Genomic DNA, 17,385 nt, shown 5'->3' on the forward strand with positions numbered 1-17,385 from the left:
ATGGATGGATGAATGGTGTTGCCTTCACAACCCAGCTCAACACGTGGGAGATTTGTGTTAAACAGTGCTTTCCTCTGCCATCACCAAAACACCACACAGGGGAATGCATTTTGGAAATCTACTCATCGTTCTAGTAAGGTTTGAAAGATTTGGTAAATCTACACCAAGGAGCAATAAAGCTGTTCTAGTTACTTGTGGTTGATAAGACACTATGTTAATTTATGTGACTCAATTGTATTTGATCAGGCAAAAACAAACAATAAAAGTTGGCATCAACACACTGGCATCCAAAAGAAATTAAAACTACCTAGATGGTCCGAAAGATGTCTGTCATCATCCCGTCTCAACCTTCTACTTCTCACCGCGGTCACATGGGGGCATACTTGAACCGACAGACTGCTCTTTCTCACCCACTCCGGCCTGTTGCAACACACACACAAGTGCACACAAGACACATGCACGTGCACACACAGACACACACACGCCTTCACTCACAGAGGACTTCAACATTCACTCTCACACAGTGAGACACCCCTTCTCTATTGAAAATACACAATCACCATTCACTCTGCAAAATCCACACACACCACGTCCTGTCTGCTTGGGTACACTTTATCAACACACACATGGTCCTGCACACGCATGCTCAGACACACATACACTTCACAGAGGGCCCCTCGCCTTATTGCCTCTCCATTTGGCTGGTGCCATTTGTTACACACGTTTTGTCGGTGGCTGAAGAAAAGCTGCTCAGAGCTGGTGGTGCTGTGAGCCCACATGATGAAAGTGCTTGTCCTAACCTGCTGAAGACTTATGTCAGAACCTGACACTTTAGTAAGCATGTATTTATCAGAAGTAATCATTTTCCAACAAAGGGAAGTTTGATGAGTCTGCTGTTATAACTGCAAGGCTTTGACGATGCAAGAATTTTGAAGTCTTCCCACTGTTGAGCATTAGAACATGCCCTTTTCTGTTTGAAACAGAGTCTGAAATTAAAGGGGGAAACCCTAATAAAGACATATATTAAAACACTGTTTGAAAGTGGATTTTGACATTGGATCTGAAGGAGGAAACGATGAATCACTTTTTTTCTGATTCTAATCATTTTGAGCTCAGTTCAAAGATTTATAATCACTGGCTATGACGTTTGTTCAGTTTTTTTTTATCAAAGTAAGCAGTGGCGTCATTATGCAAAAGGTACCTCAATACAAACAGAACAGCATTTACAACAGTAAATAAAAAGCTGTTCATGTATTTGGTGCCAGTGATTCCGTGGCCAGGTTCATCAAGGCTCTTGTACATGTAACACTAGTGAGTTCACCTCTGCACTTCTTTGAACTATTACTGTCACAAACAATCCACTCAACCTCACATCTCTAAGCTTTGCAGTAAGTTTTACCCGTCAATAGCAGCAGCAAGTATATGGGGTCATATCATGCAATGTAGCTGTATCCTGACTTCATCATTTGTCTGTTTGGACTTTACAAACACACTCACAGTCCTGTAATGAAGATGTACTTGATTATATTTGTGGTTTTCTAGTACTAATGTAAGTGCACCAGTATGATGACTCTGTCTCATTCTCTTTCACACCATATGCATCGATCATTCTTTCCCTCTCACTGCTTGTGAAAAGCAACATTTATTGTTTTCTCTGTGTGCATGCAGGCATGTACAAAACCAAGAGAACCATCATGTGATTATGCTTACATGAAACAGACCACACACCAACAGGCACACAGGCACATGTGGTGAACACATACACACACACACCTGAGCAACATTTGACTCAGTGGGTGGTGGAGAACTCGCCAGATTTCACATCTTTAATCGGTGCAGCAATATTGAATAAGCTGCAGAAGGGTGTGCTGTTTAATCAGGGGCTTAAAGAGTAAAAGTAAAGAGTTGGCATCTTGATAAAGGCAAAATATGATGGTGCTTTCACCGCCCTCTTTAAAGCGTTTTCACTTCTTACATCTCTCTTCCTCACATGTCTTTCCAGCAGCAAAACTTGTATAAAACAGTAAAAATAGTTCACATACCCCCAGGTACTGATTTAATATTTAAAGCTGACAATGTTACAGAAGCATTTATTTATTTCATGTGCAAAAACACAATGCACATTCACTTTAAACATATACTTCCTGTACGTTTATGTGAAAAATGTGGTGTGGAAAGTCCCATTCTGCAAATCATCCAAAGCAATGAGAAAATGTCTCTCCAAAAGGTTGTATAGACTGAACCCAGTGACCCTTGGCATGTACTGTCACTGCGTGAAGTAGGCAAAACCTCTTTTTCCCAGGGTCATGTGTTTCAGCACTGTCTTGTTCCTAAAGTAAAAAATTCAGGGAAATGTGTTGTGGGATGTGACTCAGATTTTTTCATACAGGACCACATACACTGTATTTCATATAGGAAGGCTCCAAACAGGCTGATTTTTACGACTACAATCTTACAGTAAGTCTCTCCAGAATACATCCATCCATCAGATATACTGCTTATCCTGTAGAGGGTCTTGGAGAGCTGGGGCCAATCCCAGCTGAGCCCTCCCTGGACAGGTCAGCAGTCTATCATGGGGCTGACACGTAGAGACAGACAATCATTCACACTCACCCTCACACGTTGCACCAATTTAGAGTCACCAGTTAACTTGACCTGCATGTCCTTGGACTGTAGGAGTATCCAGAAAAGACCCACGCAGACATGAGGAGAACATGAAAACTTACAGTGAAAGGCCCAGGTAGGCTGGCAAGTTCAAACCCAGAACCTTCCTGCTGTGAGATGACAGTGCTAACTACCCCCCCCCCAGCCACCCTCACCAAAATGATTAATCTCATTCTGTCTGCCTTCTGTGGTACTGAAAATGAAACTTTCTCTGCTAAATTTAAAATTCCCAGATGGAGGGGAAAATACAGTAAATCCTTTACAGCCTGTCCTAGCATTAATGATGTCACCATAGTAATTACTAAGAAGCAAATCAGCAACCAAAATCAGCAATTTAATTCCCCTTTTTTTTGGTTTTGCTTGGTAGTTGTAGAGCAAAGAATGTGCTCTGCCTTTTTGACTGTGATCTACACCAGTGTTTCTGAAGTAAGTAAAATATACTGCTGTTTCATAATTTTACGCATCAGTTCTGTTAGTCAAAGAGCTAAATAACTGTTAAACAGGCAACTAAAACACTGTTAATGTCCTCAAATGACAAGACATCATTATACTGGTGAATTTATGTAATACACAAATCAAAAGATGTGTATTCTTCCAAGTGCTGCGCTCGCATTCCCAGTGGCTCTCTAGGAACAGCTCAGGGATCACAAGGCCCGTTTTGGGTGGGTTAAAGGTAAAAATGAGGGATGAATTTGGGGGGCGGACAGGAAAGTGGGGTGCCCACAGTGTCTGGGAGCAGATGGTGTGCCTCTCCCCCTCTCTCCCTTTTTGGTGACGTCCACTGGGAATTGGAGAGGCCTTTAAGCATTCCTTTAGAGGCTAGAGACAGATAAGTGAGTTATGCAGTTCACCACCATCTGGGCTCAGATAGCGCCTGGCCTGCAGCTGACAAGTGTGTGCGTGTATGTGTATACTATAGTAATAGTAGTGGGGAGGGGCCTGGGCGTGTTTCCATAGTGATAGGTCCTATTCCTGGAGTGAGGTTTATGCATACACTCGCACGCTGCCCTGCTCCCTGGTGCTGTGTCATCATTGTTAACTCAGATGCTGACTTTAAGAACGTTTTTTTTCTTTTTTTTTGTCCCTTTTTTTTTGTCCACTGTCATTGTCAACAAATTTCGGCCCATTCTTTTGCAGCTGACAGTGTCTTCATGGAACATAGCATCTGTTGTGAAACAGAGGGAGGGAGCAAGGGATGATGGCAGGGGACCATGTTACGTTTGCCAGTTTCCCTATTCCCATCGTTGAAGGCTTTGTGTGCATTGTAAGATGCTGTGCTGCACTGCCAAATGTGAACTGCGCTTGACCTGCTGCATTTCTGCCTGTTGTTATTCTATGTTTAGGTCTTTTGTTTTACTCAGGGACAACACTGTGCAAATGCATCTGTGTGTACAGTTCTGGAGAAATTTTAAACTCTTCATCCAGTAGCTGCCTTGTGACTTAAAACTTTACTCAGTGAATATTATTTTTGCAATGCCAGTGAAATAACAACACGACTCTAATCACTCCTCCTGCTATTGCTACCACTGCAAGTGCCATTACAGTTACTACTTTCAACCAAAAGGACGACCTATGATAATAATTAATAATTCTAAGCCAAATTGTACTATAGTTCATTTCACAAAAAGTTACACTAGCTGTAAATATGCTTAGGTCATTAATGTTTTGGTATATATTATAGGTTATATGCTTGTTTTGCCACATTTTTCCTAGTAAATCAAATAAACTAATCATAATGTACTTGGCAGATAATATACTAACCAGAGGAATCTGTCCTAATTTAAGCTCAAAGTCTGTCCATGCCTAAAGTTGTTGTATTTTCATAGTTTAGGTCAAACTCCAAAAATGCTGGACTCTACACTTCACTGCAATGCAAATTAATAGCAGCCTTTTATTAATACATCATCAGGGTTATTTTCTCAGACTTTAGAAACCTTTCTGCACATCCACAGCAGACATGCAACTGTTTTCAATGGCACTGACAACCATGTACTTTGTATGACAAAACTCTAAATCATTGTCTAAAATCAGTTGTGTTCCTCAATATTTTTTAACAACAAACACAGTATGACCCACTATACACTGGTTTATTTATAGATTCTCTATAGATGATTAGCAATAGTCTAAAGGAACTGAATATTCATTTATTTCATTACTCCACATGCTGTCACTTGCTAACACTGTTGAAGTCATAAAGTCTTATATGCTATAGACATACTTGGTTACATCCACTGAATGACACCACGTGATGGATTAAATTGCAAAGTTTTGGACAGTTTCGTATTTGCCATGAATGTGTTACAGTGCCATTTATGTAAAGAGAGGTTTCTGCACAGTCCTTCAGTACATTGATTTCCATGTATACAATATAGGCTGAATACCCACTGTGTAGGTACAAAACCCTCAAACACACACTGAGACAGTTTCCCTTCGTTTAATCTCCCTTTTTCTTTCCTAAGTCCTCTTCAAAGCAGCGTTTCGCTACGTCACCTGCTTCTCTTTCCCTGCTTTGGCAACTATTCATCTTTCCATCTATAAACATTTCTGTGCACACACATGCATGTTTGTGTGCTTAAGCAGGCCTTTCCTGCTGTGTAATTGCAGGCAGCGTAACAGCCCATTGGTGTTACCCTGCATGGAGACTAAAAGATGTTACTAATCCGTCAACAGAATACAGCAGGTCAAGCAGCCAGCGGCGGCTGAATTCAATCTCAGGACTGCAGCCACAAATTAGGACAGGCTGACAAGGCCCAGCAGCATTCTGGTTATTGTTGTGTGCTGCCAACAGGCTTCTAAAGCTCCTGGCCCTGTGTGAAGGCACAGCCAAGAGAATGTGAAGATTAATAGTTGCTTGGTGACCTGGGAGCAGAGTTATAAATCTATATTGCCATCAGGGGCTCAGCCATAGTCCTTAGCATCTTTCTGCATGTTGCACACACAGACAAGCCCTATGTAAAGGTTGCAGGGCTACTAAATCAGAACAGTCAGGATTGGTCAAACTTTCTAAAAACAAAATCAGAAGATTTTTCCCAATTCCATATCTCTTCATTAACTTTTTTCAACTTGCAAGTAACTGTTTTTGAAAATAAGTCCACCATGATCATTCAAGAAACAAGATCACAGATCCCACTGGAAAGATGCAAACCAAAAAAACGCAAGCAGCTGAGGACAAGGAGGATGAACCTAAACTCTGCCATTCCTCTGTGTTCTGCTGCCTGATGAATGATGGTCCTTTGTTTTGCTTCCAATAAAGGCTGCCGTGGCCATCCCTTTTCATAGGACCTGGCGAGCAAATGTGAGGCGTGAATAGCATTAGTCCAAGTCAGTGCACCCATAGCAGTGTAGCCAGCCCTGAACACATAGCGTGCTCACCCTCCTTCCCAAGTTATATGAGCCAAGATGATTGAGGGAGAAGAAAACTGCTCTGCCAATAGAGAGGGACAGGGAGGACAGGAGAGAGGAGGAGAAGCGTCAGAGATGGATGGATGGACAGATAAAACAGACACAGCAGTCGCTCTACAGAGGATTCACATGCCATGCAAGAAGGAATGTGAAGGGCAACAGGTTTGGCTCAGAGAGACTGAAAAGGATCCAAACAAAAGGAGAGAGCAGAAGAATGGAGGTGGCGGACTCTGGCTGTCAGGACTGGCGCTGGGATGGAGTTAGATCTCATTTCTCAAGTGTAATCGCACTATCTGTGTCTCCTCCTCTCTCCTCTCTGTCCAATTACTGCCACAATGAAGCAGACCCCTTCCTGCAGAGCTGCATATGGCTCTCTGGTTGTAAAGCCATCACTCACAAGTGAAGCTATGCAGTTTTTGATAGGTACAGTATGTGTGAAACTGAAAGAGCCACAGCAGGTTGTTGTTTGACTAAGTGTAAGCTGCTGCTGTGACTGCTCATCTGAAAATGATTTCCTCTGAATCATGACATGCCACCAGTCTATCATGGGCAGCCAGCTATACTGTAGGATTAAATCATCTACTGTCAGCTCACAAGTTCTTTGGTTTTTCATAGATGGTGGTGATCATGATGACATAACAGACAGTATTTGGAACCTCCAGTAAGAAAGCGCATTAGCTGAATTGTATAAAGCTCTATATGAAAGTTATCTGTGCAGTTTATATTTAAAGGAAGAACAAGTACCAGAGGCTGCACAGCACATGTATATTTCGGTTAGATGGAAATTCCCTTGACATCTGTGTTGTGAAGGCATTTGATAGTCACATAGCATCACTGCCAGTAGTGTGGTGTGTCTTCTGTGGGAATGCAGCCCTCGCCATATGTTGATGGTAATCCACTGACGGTGCCACAGTGACCAGTGTTTTGTATGACTGCAGCTAAAGGTCAGCTACAGGATCAATCAAAAGAGGAATCAGTGTCTGTCTTGGGGGCAATTTGGCCTGAGTTCCCATTTGATGTTTACAAATGTGATGGACGTGGCACTTCAGCTGATGTTGTTTGTTTAGTGCTGAGCTAGGGAGAAAATGTATGCTGACTTTGTTAAGTTAAAAAAGTCCAGAGTGCTTGACATGTCGACACATCACCACATGTGACACTTATTTAGCAATCAATTTAATAAAGACTGAGTGTGTGTTTATGGACATGTTTTTCCTACATTGTTGGGACTGAAGCCTGTTTATACAGTGATGTGGGAACTCTTCTTCTTTGTGGGGACCAAAGCCAGGTCTTTACCATGTAAAGACTTGGTTTAGGGTCAGGGTGAGGTTGAGGTTAGCGTAAGTCTACAATAAATGTAATGTAAGGCAATTTAATGCCCCCATATAGGTAATAAATAAATAAATAAATAAATAAATAAAGCTTTTTCCAGACTTTACTGTAAATTAAGATTTTTTTCATTGTGAAATCAATCATATAGATTTTGGACTTTTAATTTGAAAAATAATGACCTTTTAACCTTTCCAGTCTACAGAAAAATTTCAACCCAGTCTCAGTTGGGACAGAAGTATGTATGTAATGAAATTATTTTTAGACTAATTCATTTTATCTTTTCTTAATCAGAATTACTTTCAATCTAAATGATACATGGTAAAGATAACAGTTTTTTGTTTTATTGCTCCATCTTGACTGAGCTGACTTGACTTGATTTTTTTTTCCATACATTGATTGTGACAAATCTCAGTATTATAACCCCCCAGCTTTACCCTGTTGCTACAACAAGTGGCAGTTCAGAGGCAGCCCAGACTAGACTTTGAGTCGCTTGCTCCATCGCGTTGTGAAACATTGTAAAGGATCTGCCTTTCTTCTGTGCAGCATTAAATCCGATCCTCTTGATGCGTGCTGAGAGCAAAGTGAATTAGAGATTGAGGTGGGACGCTGATTAGCCCCCCACACCCACGCCCCCCACCCCGCTTTCCAACCGAGACCAAAGTCGAGATGCAAAGGAAAGGAGGAGACAGAAAGAAGATATTTGAAAAGCTGCCACGAGTTCCCTGTCACACCGCCTTCTGCGTGGATTGAGCCGCGCTCTTTGTTATCCACAGGCATGAATACTGAGTGGATGTAAAGAGAAAAGGCCCAGGAGAAGAACAGAAAAAAAAGAAAGAAAGAAGAAAAAACTCACGTCTGTATATACAATCCACACCCAAACTAAATGTTCTTATTTTTACAACACTGGCTAAAACTTCTTACAGCTTTTAACACATTGTACTTTATTATAGCTACTAACATTTGGCACAGGGCCTATATCAGTATTTAAAGAGTAAATCACATAGACCTACAATCTTTAACTTCAATTAATTAATATGTTTAAGTTAAAGCAACATAATTAAAATTAAACCGCTTAATTTGGACTTTTTGGAAGGTGTGTGTTCTGTTTCATTTTAACATGTCTTCTCATTTACACTATAAATTCTTGTTCATGTATTAATATGAGTTTTACTTCTCTGATGTTAAACTTGATTCCGATAAAGACTTCTACGGCTATGAATGTGCGGTGTGTTTTGAAGGGCTTGATCAGCATAAATCGTGGCCTTTCAGCTACCACACACACACACTCACACACACACGCACACACACACACACACACAATGACCCCTCCTCCGGATGCAATCACCTTTATGCAAACACGTGGGTCTGTCTGCCGACTGACGTAGAGTGGTCCGGGGAGGGGTGGGGTGTGTTTGGGTGATGGCGGGGCACAGGTGTCCATGTAGATGACCCCACCCCCACAAAACCCTCTGCACACAAACACACTCACACTTTAATCAGCATTAAGGCACAAAAACCGCACTGGAATAATTGGAGAATTTAAGTCCCTATTAATTTGGCATCTCCTCTAGTCAGATCTTAAAGTCGACGTAAGAGACTCAAGCTAAAGGCATTTTGGAAACTGCAGTAAACATTTAGTCTGTGTGAGGAGCGTGTTGTGTTGTTTCTTAAGCTTAACACAAAAATCTTAGCAGAGGAATAACAACTGTCTTCACTTTGCTTTTGACTTACGTTGATTTAGAAAATCTTTTAGATAAAAATTTGCTCGTGATGTGAATTTCTTACATTTTAAGCCTCGTACTGATGAGCAGACGCGCAGAATTAGACTGTTTGCACTATTCCTGGACAGATTTGGTCCGCAGCCCCTAAACATACACAGATTTGAATCCAGACCTCCATTCGTTACGCTATAGGTTAAAAAAAGAAGTCTTTTTGGGGAGGGGGGTAAAGGGGGTCAGGGAGCTTTAACTCGGTGACAAAGGCTCATTTGCAGGTCAATGCGATGGCACACTCGCCTCTCCTCTCCATCCAACTCTCCTTTGTTCCCTGTCGCCTGCGCCGATGCCAGATGGTCATGGAAAATGCTAATTCTCTTTGGCTGATTTTCCTCCTTTCTATATTTAATTGCAGTCTTTGCAGACTGCCCCATTAATTGTATGTTTTGAGTGGAAAGTGTGATTTATGTTTTTTTCCCTTTGGAATCATATTTTCAGTCGCTACACTGTCATGAAACTCATAAGCCACCGTAAATGTCAAGGTGGCTGCATCTAAATTATTTGCCACTTTAAAGCCATAAAGCAGCAACATATTTAGAGGAACTAGTGACACATTAGACTGATGACTGACGATATTAACAGTCTGTAAATAGCAACTACATTAACACGCAGGGCGCATTGTTCAGTGCATGATCCGTCTAATTTTGAATATCGACTTTCAGAATATTTAAGGAAACCTTTACTCATCGCATCACTTGTTACACCTAAAATAATCAAACGACTTCATATCAACGTTTTTGGCAAATAAAGTGCATTTTAATGTCAGTTACCAAATAATTATTACATGATAAAAAAGAAATAATTTGCACTCCTGTTTGGTTTTACACACTTTTAGTCTACATATCTTTTCTAACATATATTTTTCACTATGTTCATGTTGATGACCAACTTAAACGACATTCACTTTTTATCATGTATCTGAAAATATAATTGACCTACTCAACAATTCTAAATAGAGCTTGTAGACTATTAAGTAGCTGAAATATTGAAGTTTAATTTAACTATCTAAATAAATCAAATAAATACAGTTTTACTGATGACTTGGATGAATCTGTGGATGTGAGTTAATCTGAAGGTCGGATGGGAGCCTGCAGGGGCCATGAGGCTGAGTCTCACCATCAGCAGCTGGTTGTTTAATTATATTCTGTTGTTGCAGGCTTGTTAATGATGTCTGTATGTTAGCTGTCATCTCTTTCCTTTATGTCCACCATACATACAGCAGGGATGAATTAAGTCATAAAGTCATATGACATATTCTGGGGAACCCATTTAAACCAGTCACAGAACATGAATCCTGCCTGGCACAGACATTCAGGTAATTTGTGGTACATGACATTATGAATGTACATATACACAGTCTGGTTAAAAGAAAAATAAAAGTGAATTCTTGTGCGTTTAAAGAGAGGCTTACTGAGTTGCATTTCAGGCCTTAACCTATGACCTTTCCCCTAATGGTTTAAACTCAGTGCCTTTTTGAGACAAGGACTGCGATTTAAAGTTCTATTTATGGGGACAAATTTTATATAGTTACACAGCTATGGAGACAAATAAAGGAAGATGACCCCTTTAACTCTGAGGGGGGACTTGAGCCCCTGAATGTGTCCAGTCTCCAACATAGAGGGGACTTCATTAAAGTAACACATGAACAGCTGTTGTCTTTAACATGTAAACTATTGAGAATTTAAAAGTACACTGAATGGCCTCACAGCTTCCCGTCGGCATATGGGCGTTAATTAGCTGGATATAGCCATAGATTAATTATAATATTTTTTTCGTCCATTCGTATCAATAGAGCAGCCAGACAAAGTGTCTTTTGTTCTCTGATGCAGGACATTCTGTGGCTGACTGAATAGGTCTTGGCTATGTCTACATGGATTTGCCATATGGCAACAAAAAGGAAAGAATGGAGACGGAGAGCGCTTTGTGTTGGAAATCAGAACAAGCCCGTCAGAGCTTATGGCTGTATAGAGCTGACAAAGTCACTCGGGCCATCAAAAGTCTCCATTTTCATCAAAACACTGATGTCAAAGCTATTTAAAGAAACTGAGAAGTTTGTGGAAAATTATGAAATGCTGAATTATGATTTTTATGATCTCCATGCGCACTGACAGGCAGCCCAGGCCCAGCGCGCAGACAGCCACTCCTGCGTTTGGTTTCTTTCAATTAAGGGTAAACTTGCAAGTATGACCTGTTCAATGGTTTGTTTCAATAGACGAGGACAATTACAAAGACTAGTAGTTTTCTTTTTCCAGCTCTGGCAGGTGGCCTCCACGCCCGGTGTATCCACGGCGGGGTAAACAGTGTGTGTGAGTGGGTCTTTAGAGGGCTTGTTGAGTGCGGGTGGATGTGGGGGTGTCTTCGTGGCGGACAAAGCGGGGATCCAAAGGCAGCTGCTGCTTCTTTAGAGGGGCGAAAGGGCCTTTAAATCCCAGCCTATATCCCGCAGCTGCCATGCTGCCCAAGGCTGCACGTCTGAATGCGTTTTCCCCCCGCAAGGTAGGCCTATATATGCGCGCATAGAGGCAGTTAGATAGAGACGGAGCTCAGTGAAAAAGTAACGTACCTGCGTCCCCGAGGGACGTGCAGAAACATAGCCGTGATAACGCTGCATGGATTCTCAGTGCTTTATTGTTTCTCTGCAAAAATTCCGAAACAATCAGATTCAAAATGTCTGAATATTATTTAGACTTAGCCAAACAGGAAAACACAGCATTTGTTCATGAAATCTGCAATAAACTCTTTGTACTTTACGTGTCTAAATGACTGAACATGGGGCTGTTTCTCAAGAGTTTGATAAAAACCAGAAAACACAAAGCCTCTTTTCCCGGTTTCCGTTTTAAGACTAAATTGACACACAACTAGTCTCAAAACATCCTCAAACTAAACAAGTGAACCGCACAAAAACACACCAACAAATCCGCTTAAAGTTGAAAGGGAAAATATTTTATTCTCATCTTTTGAAAGGCATAATTAGGGCACTTGTAATGAAAACACAAAAAACGGCTCAGAAACACAAAGAGATCTATTTTCAAGTGTGGACTACTATAGGGAAGCTACATGATTGCAAAACATTACAATACAAATGTAAATAATAAAATAAAAACATGCCCTTTGGCTAAATCAACAAGGCATTAAACAAATATAAAGAAACATAAATAAATTATAAGTTAGAATAGTCTTAAAAATATACATTTACAGAAAAAAATGAACAGAAATAAACATTTATAGGCTATTGTCTCAATAAAGCTGTACACTTTTGGCCAGTGTAGACAATTCTTTTAAAGTAATTTAGGATTGCACAGATGTTAAAACATTTAACACTGTCGAGTGGCTGTATGCAAAAGCAACAATGAATGCTACATTTGTACTGGATAGAAGTCATTCGGCGAAATTTCCCCTGCATCCCCAAACCGTTCAGTCCTGAGAGTCTGGTCCGGCGGTCAAGGCTGCGCTGCGCTGAGGCGCACCGAGCTGAAGCAGCCGGTCGCTCGGGCTTCTCTCCCCCAACAACGTCCGCGTTTTCTCTTCCTCTCCGGCGTTTAAGAGAAACACAGTCCCTTTGATCCTCAAGAAACGCGCAGACAAATAGTGCAAAAAAAAAAAAAACACCTGAGGAAATAATGAAAGCAGGTAAGTTTTCTGAGGAACAGAAAATCCGAATAAAGACGCGAGTCAGCTTTCTGAGGAAACAGTCACCTCAGCAGCAGGCGTCATCCTTTACCCAAGCTTTTCCCGCCACATCGTGACGCACATCCCCCTCCCCCAACCACTAGTGTTACTACAGCTACTACTATCACTACTACTGCTATTTCCCCACAAACTCTCCCCACCCCCTCCCCGATAAGGCTGTCTGCGCTTTTTGGCTCAATCCTTTATCATTAACAGAAGAATAAACAGAAATAACTGGTCACAGGCAGCAAACAGCCTAAACTCCTCTCATGGTTTGTAACATCATCATAAACAGTAAAGTGCAACAAAGATTTGTCACATTAGACTCGTTTAAAAGAAAAAAAAAACGTTAGAAAATACGATAAATCTTCGCACCTTCAACGAATCCTCTTTCGCGGAGTTTGTTCCACCGGGATTGGAGACTGGGAGAGGTGGCAAGAGCTCATGTCATTACATTTTCTATCAGCAGCCCTTTTTCGTTTCACGAAGTAGTCTGTAGGAAAGAAGAAATGCCGTTAGTTCACAGAAACCCTGAGCTGAAATTGCGCACGTAAAAGGAGAAAAATGAAGCCAAAAAGAGCGAACACAGCCTCACTTTGAGATCGGAAATGTATTTACCTGTGATGTGTGTGTTGTTAGTAGTAGTCGCCGTCCTCTTGCGTCTAACACACGGGACCTGTCTTTGAGTCGGAGTCCCTGAGTTGAGCTTGTCTGTGCGATTCTCCTGGTTGACCTCCACCGGGCAAGAGCTGCTGCTGGTACCGCTGCTGCTGCTTTCGGGCACGACCAAGCGCTCCTGTACATCCAGACGAGGGGTCTCGAGAAGAGCAGAGTCCAACGTGGGCTGCTGCTTCACGGGCGTCGCAGGCACCTGAGTCCTGTCGTTCTGTACAGAGTCCCGATAAAACGCAGGGGTTTTGTCCACCGGCGCCTCTTCCCACTGGTAATCCCCATCTAACGGAGTGTTGGCCTCGAAATTAAAGTTCCACTTCTGCTGGTCCCGCTCGGAAATCTCCCGCATCTTGGCTTTCATTTCCCGACTCAGTTCATCGTGATCCACTGGTCCGAAGAGGTTGCGACAAACGCTGGTGCGTCTGTGGAGAGGAAAGGTCCTCCTGGCCACGAGCCTCTCTAGCGCGCTGCTGGACAACTGGACGTTGGACATCTCCAAAATCTTTGCAAACAAACTCCCCAAATACAGAAGATGCCCGAAGTGGCTGATTGATCCCTGACGAAAGAATATCAGGTGTTTACCGAAGTGTGTGTTTGTGTCTTTCTCTCCTCTTTGTGGCTCCCTACCACACACAGTTCTGTTTAAATGTACCTTTGCAGTGAGACGTGGAGTATATAACGCCCCAGTCACAGCAGACACCTCGGACGACTTCCTCATTGGTCGCCTTAAGCCCAACCCTTTCTACACACACATGCACGTACGGTCGTACACACACACAAACACACCCGCACGCACACACACACACACACACACACACACACACACACACACACGCCCTGATTTCCCGTGGAACCTCGGTGTCCATTTGGCGATGTGCCGAGCGCAACATTTTGACTTTTGTCTCGAGTCATTCCTCGAATAACACTGAGTGGACTTTCCCGATGTCATCGTGAAAACTGTTGTACTGGCATTTCGGTTTCTATTTGGGGATCTACACAAGGGACTGCGTCCATTAGCGGATGCACTTGTACTGTGTTGTGTCCTTAGCGCACAATAAATGGTTCTAAAAATGTACAGTGTTTATTACAGGCCACCTTCACAGTCAAATGTAAAACGTCAAATGGCTGCGTTATCACAGCCATTGTCAAATGAGAAACCTAATCTCGCCAGATTAGTTATTCGTATCCACACAAACAGTCTTAAAACACACTACCCGCTTCTCTTTCTCATCACAGTAACAAAAGAAACGAGCTTCTAGGGTCATAAAGTAGACTATCTTCACCTAGACGTCTGCAGGGATTTGCACAGAGAAAGCTGGTTTGGTTTTACGCACAGGGGCAAAATAAACAACAGCAGGCCTACAGGGAAACACGCTAATAAAAATCATTTCAATACAATAAGGCCAGCGGGGCTGTTTTCAACCCCATAAACAAAGCAAGACCATTTTCAACTAAGAAAAAAAACTGCATCTTTTGTTCCATGGCTGATTACATCCTTTTATGTTTTAAACAGATTACTGTAATTTGATTAGGTCGTGAAAATGAAACAGGCGTGGAATACTCACTTTAAAGCAAGCCCCATATCTGTATCACAGCTGATTAACACAAGTGTTTTGTGTCAGTATGGAAGAGAAAGGGTACGCACAAAGTCAAGTCACAGCAGACACACACTCAGGCTGTCACCACTGACGTGTGTGTTAGCAGGTTTTTAGGAAAGTTGTTTGTTAGAGCATTAATTATTGTGCACATTCATTCATATGGGTTAAATCACAAAACCACCATCAGGGCGTTTGGCTGCAGTCTGCACCGTCTCCAGTCTGCAGCTCTGCGATCAGTCGGAGGAGACGGACCACGCCTTTGCAGTGGATTATAGGTGCACAGCGCCTCTCTGTGGTTTAAAACTGAAACTGCAGTGCCAGTTTGCTAATCCCTCGCCAGACGACAAGTTCTGTGAAAAAGGGACAGTACCTCTGTCCTGATCTCAACACATTTGATTAGAAAACGCCTTTTGTTTAGAAAACTCTCAGAGTGGAATGTCCAGAAATGCAGAAGAAGCCAAACTGTATGTCATAACCTAATAATCATATATTGAGTGAACAAATCACCCCAATGATTGACATCAGTCCTTCCTACAGCTTGTGTCATTTAATAGATCAGATCTGTATACATTTCATTTATGCATAGATGATTCTGGGTGGCTACTGAGTTTGATCTATTTATCGTTGTGTACATTTTTTACACTTTTTTTTAACCCAATCGGCTTTAATGCTTTATCTCCTCTGGGTCAAAAACTTTATCGTTTCTAATCTTTTATTTTAATCAAGTCATTTTATCTCAGTGGGTATAAACTATTTCTAAGCTATAATTTTAAAAACGATTGTTGTTCATTATAACAATGAACACGACAAGATCAGAATTTGAATCTGTTGATTGAACCTTTAAAATGCCACATTTAGCTGATCAATGTCGTCATTATTTGCACTGATCAGAAACATGAAGCACAAAGACAAACATTTCTGTGCTGCTTGTTGGCTCCCTCTAGTGGTGACAGGTACTTACTGAAATGTGGCCTTTTCCTTAGTCTAATTGAAATTAGTATGTTGTGCAGAGATAACTAATGTAGTTCCTGAAATAAAGCAGATGTAAATTAATAAATTATTTACCCAATTTTATCATCATATTGATTTCTTTCAATCTGCTTCTCTGATAGGTGCAGTCAGTCAACTATGACATTCTTCGTCTGTCCCTACCTTGTTCCTTGGTATCACCCAGGATTGTGTGTGCCTTAAGGATTATTAAGTGGTACAAATGCTTTAGCCTGGGTGGGTTGAAAATGACTCTGACTCCCCATCGGACCCTTGTTCCAAATTTGGTCATGAATAGCAGCTGCACTTTTAGAAACAAATGTCTCAATAAGAAATAGAAAAACTAAAATCATCCAAAAGCAGAATCACAAACCACATTCGTTGAAAAGTTCATTTTCCAACATCCATTGCTTGGAGCTTTTGAAATGTTTTGTAATACTTTAAGAGAAGCAAAGATCTAAATTAAAATAAATTATATAAAGGCAGTTTTGTGTTGCTTGCACCCAACTTGTGCTGTTCCTTTCAAGATAAGATTTTATTACTGTGTGCTTTTGTCTTGCTTTCCCTTGAACTAAGTTTGAACTCCACCTCTCAAATATTTTAGCTACTTTTTATAGATCCTAAAGGACACATTTGTAGTTCAACTGCATGTTATAGCCTCTAAAAGACACAGTTTTTGCGTGTTGAAAGTTTTGTAGTAATAAAATGCCTTTGTTATTATTGGATTTAAAGAAGTGGAGAATAATACAATAAAAGAACAGTTGCTTAGAAACAATCATTGTCTTCATGGGCTACTCCTGCTGTTCATTTACCATTACAATAACAAAACCTTGCCCTCGCAGTTTATGATCAGCAGTGATAACAGTGCTATAGTAAACACATAGGTTCGAGAAAAGTAAGGATTCTATAATATGTAACCAAAAGCCTTACAAATAAGTACTAATAATTAATTTGGGTTGCTAGGGTCCACAGTCCAGAGCAACAGAGAGTGTGGAAAAGAAGTGAAGAGACGTGTGCAAGCAGGTTGGAATGGGTGGAGGAAAGTGTCAGGTGTTATGTGTGACAAAAGTGTGTCAGCAAGAATGTAAGGAAAGGTGGACAAGACAGTGATGAGACCAGCAATGCTGTCTGGTTTAGAGACAGTGGCACTGAGACAAAGACAGGAGGAAGAGCTGGAGGTAGCAGAGCTGAAGATGTTGAGGTTCTCTGTGGGAGTGACGAGGATGGATAGGATCAGGAATGAGTACATCAGAGGGACAGCTGTTGTTAGATGTTTTGGAGAAAAAGCC

At 41.4% G+C, this 17,385-nt stretch overlaps 1 protein-coding gene across 2 annotated transcripts; it reads right to left on the reverse strand.

The window, feature by feature from the left end:
* Nucleotides 1–12,091: 12,091 nt before the first annotated feature.
* cdkn1cb (cyclin dependent kinase inhibitor 1Cb) lies at nt 12,092–14,171 on the reverse strand. Of its 2 annotated transcripts, none has more exons than XM_026312182.2 (3): nt 13,458–14,171; nt 13,215–13,332; nt 12,092–12,779 (listed from the first exon to the last, which is right to left on the reverse strand). In XM_026312182.2, the coding sequence occupies exons 1-2, from the start codon at nt 14,002–14,004 to the stop codon at nt 13,217–13,219; spliced, it is 663 nt and encodes a 220-aa protein (XP_026167967.1). In that variant the 5' UTR covers nt 14,005–14,171; the 3' UTR covers nt 12,092–12,779; nt 13,215–13,216. The 2 variants fall into 2 exon arrangements, with proteins under 2 accessions (XP_026167967.1, XP_026167966.1); XM_026312181.2 differs by having other exon boundaries at nt 12,092–12,775; nt 13,212–13,332.
* Between the last annotated feature and the right edge of the window lie 3,214 nt (nt 14,172–17,385).

Source organism: Mastacembelus armatus, chromosome 6 (genome assembly GCF_900324485.2).
Source record: "Mastacembelus armatus chromosome 6, fMasArm1.2, whole genome shotgun sequence".
Classification (NCBI taxonomy): domain Eukaryota; kingdom Metazoa; phylum Chordata; class Actinopteri; order Synbranchiformes; family Mastacembelidae; genus Mastacembelus; species Mastacembelus armatus.